We start from the raw sequence: 12954 nt of genomic DNA on the forward strand, positions 1-12954 counted from the left end.
CACTATTTAATAGTTATTTATTTGTATACTACCCTTCAGCTGAAGATCACAGGGTGGTTCACAACATAAAAATACAAAATGAGAACACAAAATACATTTTAAAAAACCCAACCTCCCTTCAAACACATTTTGAAGGCCATAGATTTATTATTATTTATTAACTTTTATTTAATGTGTGCTCCTCCTTTGGTCTGAATCATGGCTATGCAAAATGTGTTGTCTTGCTAGATTATTACTCTGTATAAAGGGCTATATATCAGGAAGAGATTATTTGCAGTACAGAGACATCATAGTGTACCTGTAATTGTGCAGCAAACTCTTTTTTTATTATTGTTACCCGCCTCCCCTATTTTTATATGTAAGTTGGAAAAGCGGGTTATAAATAAATATACATAAAATGTTCTACTACAGTATCTCGGTTGGTTAGAGGGTGGTGCCATGGTTGCAGGTTTGATCCCCGTATGCCCCCAAAATGGAGCTTGCCCTCCCCAACATAAATCCTGCCCATTCATTTTTGTTATTCCATTTCCATACACGTAATATAAAAATATACGTATGGTGTACGTAGAGAAAAACTGAAGCAACTTAAGCAGTTACCAATTTTACAAAACAACAACAACAGCTGCACATAAAAATGTTGCAGTAATACGAAACTCAGGGCGACGCAGAAAAACAGCGACCCCCTTTCTCTCCCGCCCCCCCCCCCATTCCGTCGGGCTGCAGCCCCGGTTTGCTCCGCCGGCAGAGGAGAAAAGGGGGCTTGGAGCGGGAACCTCGCGCGCGCTTGGCAGGGAGGCAGCGCTGCGCCGAGGGGCCGGCAGGTGGCGCTGCCTCCCACCGCCCCGGCCAGCTGCCGTCCTCCTTCGCTCCCTTCCTTCCGGTCGCTCGCTCCTCCTCGTCGGCGGCACTCTCGGCGGAGGCGATGGCGGCGGCGGCTGGCGGCGGAGGGCGGGGTAGCACCCGCGAGCGGCTTTTGGCTGCGCTGGACGACCTGGAGCTTCTTGCCAGGTGGGTCGCCAGCGGTGGCGGGAGAGGGGCTTGTGCGCCTGCGCGGTGGCGGCGGCGGCTTCCCCCGCCCGCCTCTCTTGCTGTTGATCCCTTAGGATTCACATTGCAGGTTTAAAGGAGCGGTTATTTATTGTTTATTATCATTATTAGGATTTTATTGCAGGTTTAAAGGAATTTATTTTTATTATTTCCCCCGACAGGGACTCAAGGTGGATTACAAGTTTAAACAAAAACATGGGAAGGGGGAATGTATATATATTTTTTAAAAATCCAGTTAAACATATAAAACTATTATATGTTAAGTTGAAGGCAGCTGCGAAACAGCCATGCACACTGGTTCGCTCTGAGGTTGCTAGGAAGGCAATTTGTAAATACACAAATGTAAACAACTGCTGCATAGTTTAGATTTTTATCAAAAGCACCTAGTTAGCAATCTGCGGAATCTTAAATGATAATACATAGTTAAGGGTAAAGGGACCCCTGACCATTAGGTCCACTCATGGACGACTGGGGTTGCGGTGCTCATCTCGCTTTATTGGCCAAGGGAGCTGGCATACAACTTCTGGGTCATGTGGCCAGCATAACTAAGCCACTTCTGGCGAACCAGAGCAGCGCACGGAAATGCCATTTACCTTACCAACAGAGTGGTACCTATTTATCTACTTGCACTTTGACGTGCTTTCGAACTGCTAGGTTGGCAGGAGCAGGGACTGAGCAACGGGAGGATTCAAACCAGCAACCTTCTGATCGACATGCCCTAGGCTCCGTGGTTTAACCCACAGCGACACACGCATCCCTTTTAAGACATAGTTTTTATTAATTATTTATTAGCACACAAAAATAAAATTAATAGGTTGTTTTTACAGTAAATTGACCAGGATAACTCAGGAATGGACTCAAGGTCCCCAAATATGCAAATAGTTTAACCCCCACTCCTTTTTAGTATCCACTTTTTTAAGGGTCCACTTGCACATGTGGAAAGGCTCCAAAGCAGTCAACCCAATTCTGTGCATGCATGCTCAGAAGTAATCTTCATTGAGGTTAATCACTCACTGAGTTTAGTGGGACCTTCTTTCTGAGTAAATATGAGTATGTGCACGAAGGACAGGTTGGTTTTTGTTTGTCACCTGTAAGGAGCCTTTGGAGAGAGGAGTGCAGTGTTTGGACTGGGGGAGAGCTTGTTTTGTGATATTGGGGCAGTTCTTCATTCTCAGTCCCCCTTCTCCACATCAGGACCATTGAGAAATGGAGTAGAAATATGTACCCCAAAAAGAAAATTTTAAGAGACATATTTTTGACTAAAGGACATGGTATACATGCTTTAAATAAATAAATAAGTGATCCAAGCCAGGGGCTACAGAGGATGAGGATGGTGAATCCTCTGCATCTGAAGCCCTGTTGACTTGCACCAAAAGGGGAGAGGACAATTTACTATTAGGTTTTTGCCACACCTACACATTGTATTGTATTTAATTTGTGCAGTTTTAATGAGCAGGCTTTCAACTGCAAAGTTGAAATTGCACAGGTTAATTGTGCACTATATGCAATCATAATGTACTTCAGATGCTTATTCCACACAAAACTTTCAGGATGGCTGTTTTGTTTTTTCAAGGTTTTAGAGATGCAGATTAACAGAGTGAATATGTAACAAGCCAGGAAATTGAAAGCTGGAAATTCAGGCCAGTTATTAGCTAAAAGAGATCCAACCAAACCCTAGAAAATTGGGTCTTAGGACAACCCATATTTTTCGAGTCAAAAAGACTCTGAAAGACTACTAACTGATACAGTTCTAATATACTTGCTTTGCATAACAAGTGAACATTACAAGGATTATCATACAGTAGATGGCAGTGTTTCATTTATACTTTTGGCATGACTTTGCCAAAGTAAGTGGCATGGACATAGTACTTTCTGTGGATCTTTCTAATTAGACTCGTTATTTACTCTGGATGAGTAAAGGATGTAACTCGGTTTTCAGAAACAGCAACTGACTTTTTCCATTGTGTGGAAACTTTGCTTCAGGGAACTGATTGAAATGTTGGCAATTTCAAGAAACCAGAAACTTGCACAACCTGGGGAGGAGAGGCAGGTAAGCAAACCGATAAATAGCTCATAAGGTCTGGGTATATTTTTGTTGGGAGGTGCCTGTATAAGATACAAGCTTAAAACCAGCTCCTTGAAATACTAGTATTATTGGTATTATTATGATTTATTAGACTTATTTGTCACTTGTTACCTGAAGGCCTCAGCAACTTACCGTACATTATACCACAAAAAACCAGAAACACCCCCCCCCATAACAGCCACCGGAAGTTTGACAATCACACTGTCAGCAGGGCAGTGGGGTGGGGTAAGTGAAGACAAGCTACAATTAACTATAACATCATTCACTGGTCCTGCTCAGGCTGCACAGAAAAAGCATTTTGGTTCCTGAAATTCATTCTGATTGTGCAGATACAATATAATGGATAGAATTCTACAGGGTGTGGTATTAGTGTATGAAAACAGTCAAGATCCAATGATCCCCATGCATGCACCTCCAGATGGTGGAGATGTCAGGCGCTATACTGGCACCCAGGCATCTTCACTTGGTTGCAAGTGGCAGATAGTCAGGTGCAAAATGTGCCTGGCTAATTTCAAACACTGGGTACTAGCATACAGAATCTTAAACAAGTTGGGATCAACTTCCTTTGTTATGTTCAGAATTTTGTTTGTTTGTGTTGTATACCGTTACACTAGCAGTGTTAGCTATAACCAACTGAATATTTTAAACAGCATTCATAAGAAAGTCTATTTTGAAAAGTATCTGTGAGATATCTGAGCCTGCATTTTGCCAATGAAGTGACCTGTTTGATGGTTTTCGGACTTAGTTGATTCGTAGGATACGGATGTTATTTCTTATTTCGAATAAGCAAACTTCAGATCAGCCTTGGCTTAACTTTGCCACAAGGTGCTTGTACAGGGAGTTGTTCTGAGTGACTTTTACACCTTGCCTCCGGTGTGTAGCTGCTGCCTTTGGAGCCAGCACATCAGAGACAGGTTGTAATAGTCACTCAGATCTACACCCTGTATGAGGACCGTGCAGCAAACTGTCACCAGATCTGCCACCAGAGGGTGATTCCCAAGTGTTAAAATGTAAGGCTCAAGCCATTCTGACATTTGGTTATAATATGCCAACAAAACAAAAAGTCTTATGTGGTATTCATCATACCAGTTAAGGATTTAAAGCAATAATTGTTTTGGATTTATCCATAAAACCTGCAATTCAAATACACAGGATTCATAACCTACTTGCAGGTAGTTTAGGGAATGCTGATTCAGAGCAGAATTGTTTCAGGAAACTGCTCAGAAATTGACAGTATATATACTTTCCAATTCAGCTTAGAATTTCTACTTAGCAATCAAAAATTGCAATACACATTGGTTGTTGGACAGATCCTGGAGTTGTTGATTCAGAGGGATAAAGAGTTCCAAGAATTAATGAAACTGGCCCTTGATCAAGGGAAAATACATCATGAGATGCAACTGTTGGAAAAAGTGGTGGAGAAGAGGGACAGTGATATCCAGCAGCTTCAGAAACAACTGAAAGAAGCAGAGCATATATTGGTGAGTCTGTGAAAAAAATGGCATGTCGGAAGATTGGCGTGACACCCGTGTCTAATAAATCTGCCATGCTGTGAAGTGTGAACATTTAATTAGTCTTCTAAACACGGTTAGGGGTTTACATGTCTCAGTTATAATAAGATACACTGCACATTACTTTACTAATAGCCCAGCCTTTACTCCACTTACTATGGCATCCTCAACCCAAGGTCCAGGTTTCCTTCAACTCTCTTGAGAAGTCTACCGGTAGGTTCTTAGACTCTTCCACTTCAATCATCCCATTCATTTGAATTGTTCTGTTCCCTTTTCACCCCAGGACCTCTATTTCTAATATGCCATTTCATCTCCCACTCTTGCATTTCTCCACTTTACTGGGATTGGCGTCCCTACATTTGTCTCCTCCCTCTAGTTCCATGTAGTAATGTTTCCTGAAGTCTAGCACCTGGCAATAATTACAGGTGCCACAGAAATTCTACCTGGTGATCATTTACAACCATAGTGGATATGTGGACAAGCCTTGCTGTTGATATATCCCTGTGAGGGTATGCTGTTTTAATATTTTCTCTGCAACAACAAAAGCTAGAAGTATGTGTTGTCAATCAGTGAAATGTATTCTTAAGATACTGTCAAATGTTTGGTCAACTTGCAAAACATTTAGTTCAGCTAGTATGGAAATTCTCTTGTACTAAACTCTGGTTACATATTTGTTCACCAACGAATTTTTATATATATATAGGCCACAGCTGTTTATCAGGCAAAAGAAAAACTGAAAACAATAGAAAAGGCAAGAAAAGGTGAGTATTATATTTTCAGTGTATTTTAAGATGTTCTACGGTCAGCTTCCACAACTACATTTTACGTGTGATGATTATATCTCTTGTGTAATAGCTTTCCAGTGAAAAACTGCTATTAAAGATCATCTAAAAAATAAGAAACTGAGCATTTAAATGCCAACTAATGACAGATCTTATTACATGGAAAATATATGTATCGTATTGTATCTTTACAAATTTTAAACAATTTTTTGGATCAATTTCTGAAGAAATCCAGTTCAACTCACTGTTGGATTTTATTCAATCTGTTCTTCTAGCATTTATATATTCACATGTCTAAAACCTTTTTAGTGTCTCAAGTAAATGTCTCAAGTAGGCAAGGTTGGTCAGTAATGTCCCAAGAAAAAGCTCAACAATCTTGTTTTCTTAAAAAAACAACACACAACTTTGGCCATCCCCTCAATAAAATTATATAAATTGTGTGTGTGTGTGTGTGTGTGTGAAACGTACATAATGCTTTTTCAGTTTTATAAAGTTACATCTCCCAAGCTATATATGGCAGTTAGATGAACAGTTACATATATAAGCAAACACACAAACATTCCTGTAGACATTTCCTAAAAGATATTTTCACTTTAGCATCCTGGACATGATGACACTCTTCTATAGATATTTGAAGATGCTGAAGTTGCTGAAGGGTTGTACTCAGCTGCCCTGAGATCTAATGGGCTTAAGTTACAGAGGAGTAGGTTTCATTTGAACATTAGGAGAAACTGCTTGATGAGTAAGAACAGTTTGACAATAAATAATTATTTAAAAGGATAGTGGCTCTTCTTGAACTAGATGGTCTACATGACCCCCTTCCTGACTCTATGACCCTGATAGTATCCAAAATAGAAAAAAGCTTGTAGTTGGCATCTAGATGCAACACACACACACACTTTTCTTCAGCTAGGTTTCTGATTTCAAACCATGCAACAATTAGAAACTTGCTTGGTTGTTAATCACTGCCACCAGCACACATAAATTTACTTATACCCATGTGTTCATGACATCTGCTTAGGAGTGCAGAACAGAATGGTTTAATAAACAGGAATTGTTTTAATTTGGAAACTTCCAGGCAGCCTACTACATAGTAGCCATAACGTAAGAACATATAATGATCTGCCCCCCAAAAAATCCACAGTAGTGGTCCACAATGTGTACAAGTCTAAAAATCAGTGTGCAAGAATGAGAAAATGAGGGGGAATTGGTGGCTCAGGAAACGAGCAGTGACAGCTTTTACATGTTTCCTCCTGAAACACTGGCTTTTGAATCTTGTAATGCAGAGATGAGGCTTTTTACCTACTGCATCTTTTTTTCTCCACTTCTCATAGGGGCAGTTTCATCTGAAGAAATAATTAAATATGCTCATAGAATTAGTGCCAGCAATGCTGTTTGCGCTCCTCTGACATGGGTGCCAGGTAACAAGTTTCACAATTAAACGTTTGACATATTTTCACTGAAAAATTGATCTAAAAATGTTTTATCTCTGTGTATACTTTGTGTACAAGTTTTGGCTGAATTTCACAGGCAGATGGAGCCAAACACAATTTTCTGTGCTACGTGCTGCTAGGTGAACAGTAGTTAAAAGGAGAGAGGATTGATGGAGATTGGATAGTTGTCTTGCTATGTGTGTGTGTGTGTTCGTGTGTGTTTGTGTTCAGAATTGCAAACCAACCTCCCTCCACCTTTTCCCCCTTTTCTTCCTAATGTAACACTAATGTCTCACAACAATAAAACTTATCTGTAGAAAATGCAACTTGAAAAGAGAGACATTGCACATACTTTTGTAAACCAAGAAATCCTTAATAAAAAAAAGAATTGCAAACCAATTGTTTATATTTTAGGCGACCCTAGGAGGCCATACCCAACTGATCTGGAGATGAGGAGTGGTTTGCTGGGTCAGATGAACAACCCATCAGCAAATGGTGTCAACGGACACTTACCAGGCGATGCACTTGCAGCAGGCAGATTGCCAGGTAATGGGAAATGAGATAAATTAAACTTCTCCATTGGCCAGTGACTGAATCAAATCATTTGAGCTGTTTCAAATACTATATATTATTTCAGAGATAGAGAAAATACATGTGCTTTAGTTAGCCAACAGCTAAATTGAACAGGGAGAACAAAAATACAGTACATTTATGATTTCAATTTTATTAAATGTTTTATCAACGAAAACAAGATGGTCAAAGAAGTGATATTTGTTGTGGATAACATTCTGGTACTGCTGATTAGCATGCAATCGCTAAGCTAAGGGGGTTTAATATGTTTGAAACAGTATAGTGGTACCTTGGTTCTCAAACACCTTGGTATTCAAACAACTTGGAACCCAAACACTGCAAACCCGGAATTCCGTAAGTGCTCCAGTTTGCGAACTTTTTTCAGAAGTCAAACATGCTCCATTTTGAGTCTGACACTTCCAATTTGAGTGCCACACTTCCATTTTGAGTGTTATGCTGAGGTCTTGTCTGTTTTTGCTGTTTATTAGTGTTTTGTTTTTGCAGATCTTTCTGGTGTGAGTGTGTGACTGCAGTACATTGTTTATTGCTTTCATTTTATGGATCAATGGTTTCATTAGATAGTAAAATTCATGCTGATTTGCTGTTTTAGAGGTTAGTTTTAAAAGTCTTGGACAGATTAATCCATTTTGCATTACTTTCTATGGGAAAGTGCGCCTTAGGTTTTGGAACGCTTTGGTTTTGGAACTGTCTTCCGGAACGGATTAAGTTTGAGAACCAAGGTACCACTGTACTTAATTGCTAAACCATAATATGGCAATCAGGACAACCATATTGTAGCTCCTGCTCATCCCTTGAACAATTCCCTCTTTGGAAATAACTGTGCTTTGCAACAATATAGCATTAACATTGAAGCCATGGTCAGAAGCAGGATTACAGGGTTTTAGGCTAGCTGTGATTAGCAAAAGAAAAAAGTGTAGTTTGTGTGAGAGAGACAGGGCATTCTCAATTCCAAAATGGGAAATTGAATGGGAAGGAGAGCAAACCACAGTTCAACAATTAGGCTATGTAATGTCTATACCAATCTCCCTCTGAAATCAAATGGCCTAAACATTTAACTTTGGTTGGCTTGTATTTAAATGGTTTGTCTTAGGTTGAAATGATATGTAGTTTTATTGCATAATTTGCAAATATTGACAGTGGTACTTTGGTTTACGAACTTAATCTGTTCCGGAAGTCGGATCTTAAACCAAAGCGTTCTTAAACCAAGGCACGCTTTCCCATAGATAGTAATGCAAAATGGATTAATCCATTCCAGACTTTTAAAAACAACCCCTAAAACCGCAATTTAACATGAATTTTACTGTCTGATGAGGCAATTGAAATGAAAGCAATAACCAATGTACTGTACTATGAAATAAATAAAACAGTATTGTAGATGATAAAAATTAAAATTAAAAAAAATTCTTACCTGCACTGATGAGTCATTGTTTGGATGGGGGGCTTTTATCCATTTCCACAGTCACACAGTCAGTCAGTCAGTAGCTGAACTGGGATCCACACAGATCTCCCCCCGACACACACACTGCTGCGGGAAATGCTCCCTAGAGCGCGCGCCTCCCGCAACGGCATGGGGGGGGGGAGTTGCTCGCCTGCCAACCAGCTGGCTGGCAGACACAGCTTCCCTCCCTCACGGCTGCAGGAAACGCTCTCCTCCTGCAGCGGCATGGGGGGAGGGGAGTTGCACTCCCGTCAACCAGCTGGCTGGCGGACACGCAGCTTCCCTCCCTCGCTGCTGCAGGAAACACCATGACGACCCCCTTCTCCGCTGCCGGACAACGGAAGTGTCGCACTCAAAATGGAAGTGCACCCCTGGAGTACGTTCAGATTCCAAAAAAAGTTCGCTAACCGGTTTTGAAGTGTTTGTGTTCCAAATAGTTCGTGAACTAGGCTGTTCATAAACCGAGGTACCACTGTAGTTAGAAATAAAGAACTGCATAGTCCCATGGAACTTCTAAACTGTGCATAACAATGGACTGCAAGCTATTAAAATACATTGCTATGAAAATAACTGGATGTGTGATTTTGTATCATTTCATTTTCCCTTTAGATGTACTCGCACCTCAGTATCCCTGGCAATCAAGTGACATGTCAATGAACATGCTACCTCCTAATCACAGCAATGACTTTATGCTGGAACCTCCCGGACATAATAAGGAGAATGAAGATGATGTGGAAGTCATGTCAACAGATTCATCAACCAGCAGTAGTGACTCAGATTAAGGACTGCATCTCAGTCTGTTTGGTGCATATTATATACATCATTAAGCGCCTGCTCTGCAATCCAGATAGCCACAGTGCAAGGAAAAATCTGTCTACAACTTGGACATTTATTTCATTATATTTAATGAATTGCTGTTCATTCAGAATAACCCAGCTATGGCTGGAAACAGTCCTGGAGAAAGTGAAGCTTGTTTCCAGCAGCTGTAACACAATTTATTTCAGTGTGTAGATAAAACAAATTCTTGAAGAAGAAATAGAAAGGACAACTACAGGAAGTGGTAGCTGATAATCCTTTAATTTGTGGAAGGGGCTTTTTTCTAGTGGTGGTGACAGCAAACAGACTGAGGAAATTTTCACTAATCCCCCTAATAGTCTTGTCAGAATAGATAGTTGGAGGCCATGAAGGAATTTGGGGAAATATTATTTGGGGAGAATTTCACTCACAGAATCTCTGGATTCATCTCTCTAACTCAGGCACCCCCAAACTTTGTTCCTCCAGATGTTTTTGGCCTACAATTCCCATCATCCCTGACCACTGGTCCTGCTAGCTAGGGATCATGGGAGTTGTAGGTCAAAACATCTGGAGGGCTGCAGGTTGGGGATGCCTGCTCTAACTTTTCAGAGAGAATATGCAATGTGAAAACAGTTAAACTTTTACAGATATTAGAAGTTAGTTGCTGGATTCAGCTTATGACCAGTATATAGAATATAAGCTTGAACTAACTGGTGTATTATGAACAGCATTCCCTCAAACAGAAGCATACCACAAGTCATTTTTTTTCTGAAAACCATGCAATGGGAGGGCATAAAGTTGTATCCACTTGTTGTTGCACAAAATAAAGCTGATCCAACCAGTCTTCCTCAGCTCAACCCACTCCACCCCACATCGATCTTTCTGAAAAGCCTCTCCATAGGGCTGAAGACCCTTCTCAACATCAAGGGCTGTGCTGGCAGCTGCTGCCAGCGTGGGGGGAAATCGCCTAAAATCAGGTGGGTGTTCACACAAAGTGCCCCTGCTACTTTGCATTATTCTACCCTCCCACCAGAGCCCCCACCCCACACAGTGCACATTATCCAGGAGGGCCTTACAGCCCTCTGGAGGTTTTACAGGGTGGTGTAGAGGAACTCTAGGTTATGCAAGCTGCTTTCCATTCATGCAAACCTTAGATACAGTGCTAAGAGTTCTATTGCATATGCAATATTGAAGATTGCTGTACTATTCACAGAACAATCCTAACTCCCAACCGGCTGTGCTGGAAGGGGTTTGGATGTGGCAAAGGAACCCTTCCGGTGAGTGCCTGAATGTCACCATGGAAACGGTGGGTGGTAGTATCCCTGCCATGGCATTTTGGGAGTTGGCATTGGCCAGTACTGAATCCTGAGCTGGGTAGCGCTGTGATGGTAATGAATTTCATTTCTGCCTCTCTACTGCGCCAGCCTGGGACCACATAGCAGACACATTTTTCCTGTGCCGTGGGTACACAGTTCCTACCTCCACTGCTGCCAGCCATGGATTTGGATTGCACCCTCAGGTTGCTGGCAGTATATATGTACTTAGCCTTTGAAGGTTAGGTGTGTTGCTTGGGCGGGGGGGGGGGGGAGGTAGTAGTGGGTGATTTAGAAAGAAAAAGCACTGATCGGGAGGAATAACATCGCCACTTAATTCACGCAGTATGTTACAACTGTCCATATTCCAGGACCTGCAGTATTGAGGCTCACCCTCCCTTGTAGCCAGTCTTCCAGGAACCCCAGGGGTGGGCAGGGCCACCCAGCACTTCCTCACATACCACAGAGCTGCACCTCAGCATGGTCCAGCACTTGGCCCCCGACACCAGCATCCCAGCAGCCAAATCCCTGCCCAGTGCCTTGTCCTCTTATGGAAACAGCACTATCCCCATCCCAACTCTTTAAAAAAAAATTGCTAGACTCTGAGAAAAGGCCAAAGTGTAGTGAAATGTCTGAATTGGGTGAAATGTCTAGGAAAATGAACTTCACCTCAGTTAAAAGGATCCCCCATGGACTGGTATACAGCTTCAGAGCAACTGAAAGAACCAAGGAAGAGATAGCCACCAGTTAGGAGCAACGTTTGGCTCCCAACTGGTGCCTGCACACCTCCACTCAGTGGTGAGCAGGTAGGAAGTCAAGCTGGGAAAGGCCGCTTCTGTGATCTAGGGCCCTTGGCTAGTGTTAAACCTGGTGGTTGTTGGGCCTGCAGAGAAGGTATGTAAACTTCTTCCACCGCATTTAATCTTCAAAAATCACTGGCTTTGTTTACCACAGGCATGCAGACCCTCAGCAGAGGTGGACAGGGAATTGCCCATCCCAGCCGGGAAGGTTGCGGGACAGTGGGGTGCCTATCTAATGGTGGCAATGTATATGAAATTGCAGGCGTAGTTTCTTTTCCTTTGCAGCAACATTGCATGTTAGCTGCTTTATCTCCATATTTTAGGCTTCCTCTAGTCTTTTCCCTCAAGTTAGGCAGTCCTATACAGTGGTACATACGCTTCAGGTTACATACTCCACTAACCCAGAAATAACACTTCAGGTTAAGAACTTTGCTTCAGGATAAGAACAGAAATCGTGCTGTGGCGGTGCAGCAGCAGCGGGAGGCCCCATTAGCTAAAGTGGTGCTTCAAGTTAAGAACAGTTTCAGGTTAAGAACGAATTAAGTACATAACCAGAGGTACCACTGTATATATTTTTAATTGCTTACTTCGTCTTAAAAAATACTGTGTGTGTTTTCCTAAGGCAATGGTGACTGCTGCCCTCTGGTCGTCAGATGTTGCTGCTGCCCCACCTTTAAAAATTGCATGTCCTGTTGTCATGGGGACTGCTCTGCCAGCTACTCATCGTAGGTGGCATCCTGTGGCCCTCGGTCTAGAAATTTCTTGTGCGAGTGGGCAATCTGGAGGAAGGGGCCAAAATGAATAGTGATGGGGTGGGGAACCCTCTGTAAGCAATCATTCCTGGCACCAGCAATCTATTATTCCTGTGAAAACCCTTTGGGGAGAGAGGAAAAGTGTGCCAATAGTCACTATGGATTTGGCAGCATCCACTAGTAGTTTCTCACTGCTTTCCTAAAGGCATTCAAGCCTTCATTGTCAGATAATGTATGTTTTAGCTTTCTTCATGGCTGCAAAGGAGAAATTTGGGAGTTTCTCCTACCTGAAAAGCCACAGTTCCCCTAAACTCTGTGTATTAACTACTTTTCTGTGTTTTCTTTTTGATGGTAACTCTCCAAATTGAGCCAGAGAAACTTATTTTGGTGAGGAAGACACAACATG

At 41.9% G+C, this 12954-nt stretch overlaps 1 protein-coding gene across 1 annotated transcript; it reads left to right on the plus strand.

Annotated features, from left to right (window-relative positions):
- Positions 1–910: 910 nt before the first annotated feature.
- On the plus strand, positions 911–9938 carry MED4 (mediator complex subunit 4). The gene is made up of 7 exons (XM_033171558.1): positions 911–1008; positions 3031–3097; positions 4444–4614; positions 5348–5405; positions 6761–6847; positions 7274–7405; positions 9498–9938. The coding sequence occupies exons 1-7, from the start codon at positions 923–925 to the stop codon at positions 9668–9670; spliced, it is 774 nt and encodes a 257-aa protein (XP_033027449.1). The 5' UTR covers positions 911–922; the 3' UTR covers positions 9671–9938.
- Positions 9939–12954: the final 3016 nt, after the last annotated feature.

Source organism: Lacerta agilis, chromosome 1 (genome assembly GCF_009819535.1).
Source record: "Lacerta agilis isolate rLacAgi1 chromosome 1, rLacAgi1.pri, whole genome shotgun sequence".
NCBI lineage: Eukaryota > Metazoa > Chordata > Lepidosauria > Squamata > Lacertidae > Lacerta > Lacerta agilis.

Excerpts from the sequence above, each read along its gene's own strand:
- MED4 (XM_033171558.1), top strand. The coding sequence starts at position 923 with ATGGCGGCGGCGGCTGGCGGCGGAGGGCGGGGTAGCACCCGCGAGCGG. Across the intron at positions 1,009-3,030 it reads GACCTGGAGCTTCTTGCCAG|GGAACTGATTGAAATGTTGG; the intron begins GTGGGTCGCCAG and ends ACTTTGCTTCAG. Across the intron at positions 4,615-5,347 it reads AAGAAGCAGAGCATATATTG|GCCACAGCTGTTTATCAGGC; the intron begins GTGAGTCTGTGA and ends ATATATATATAG.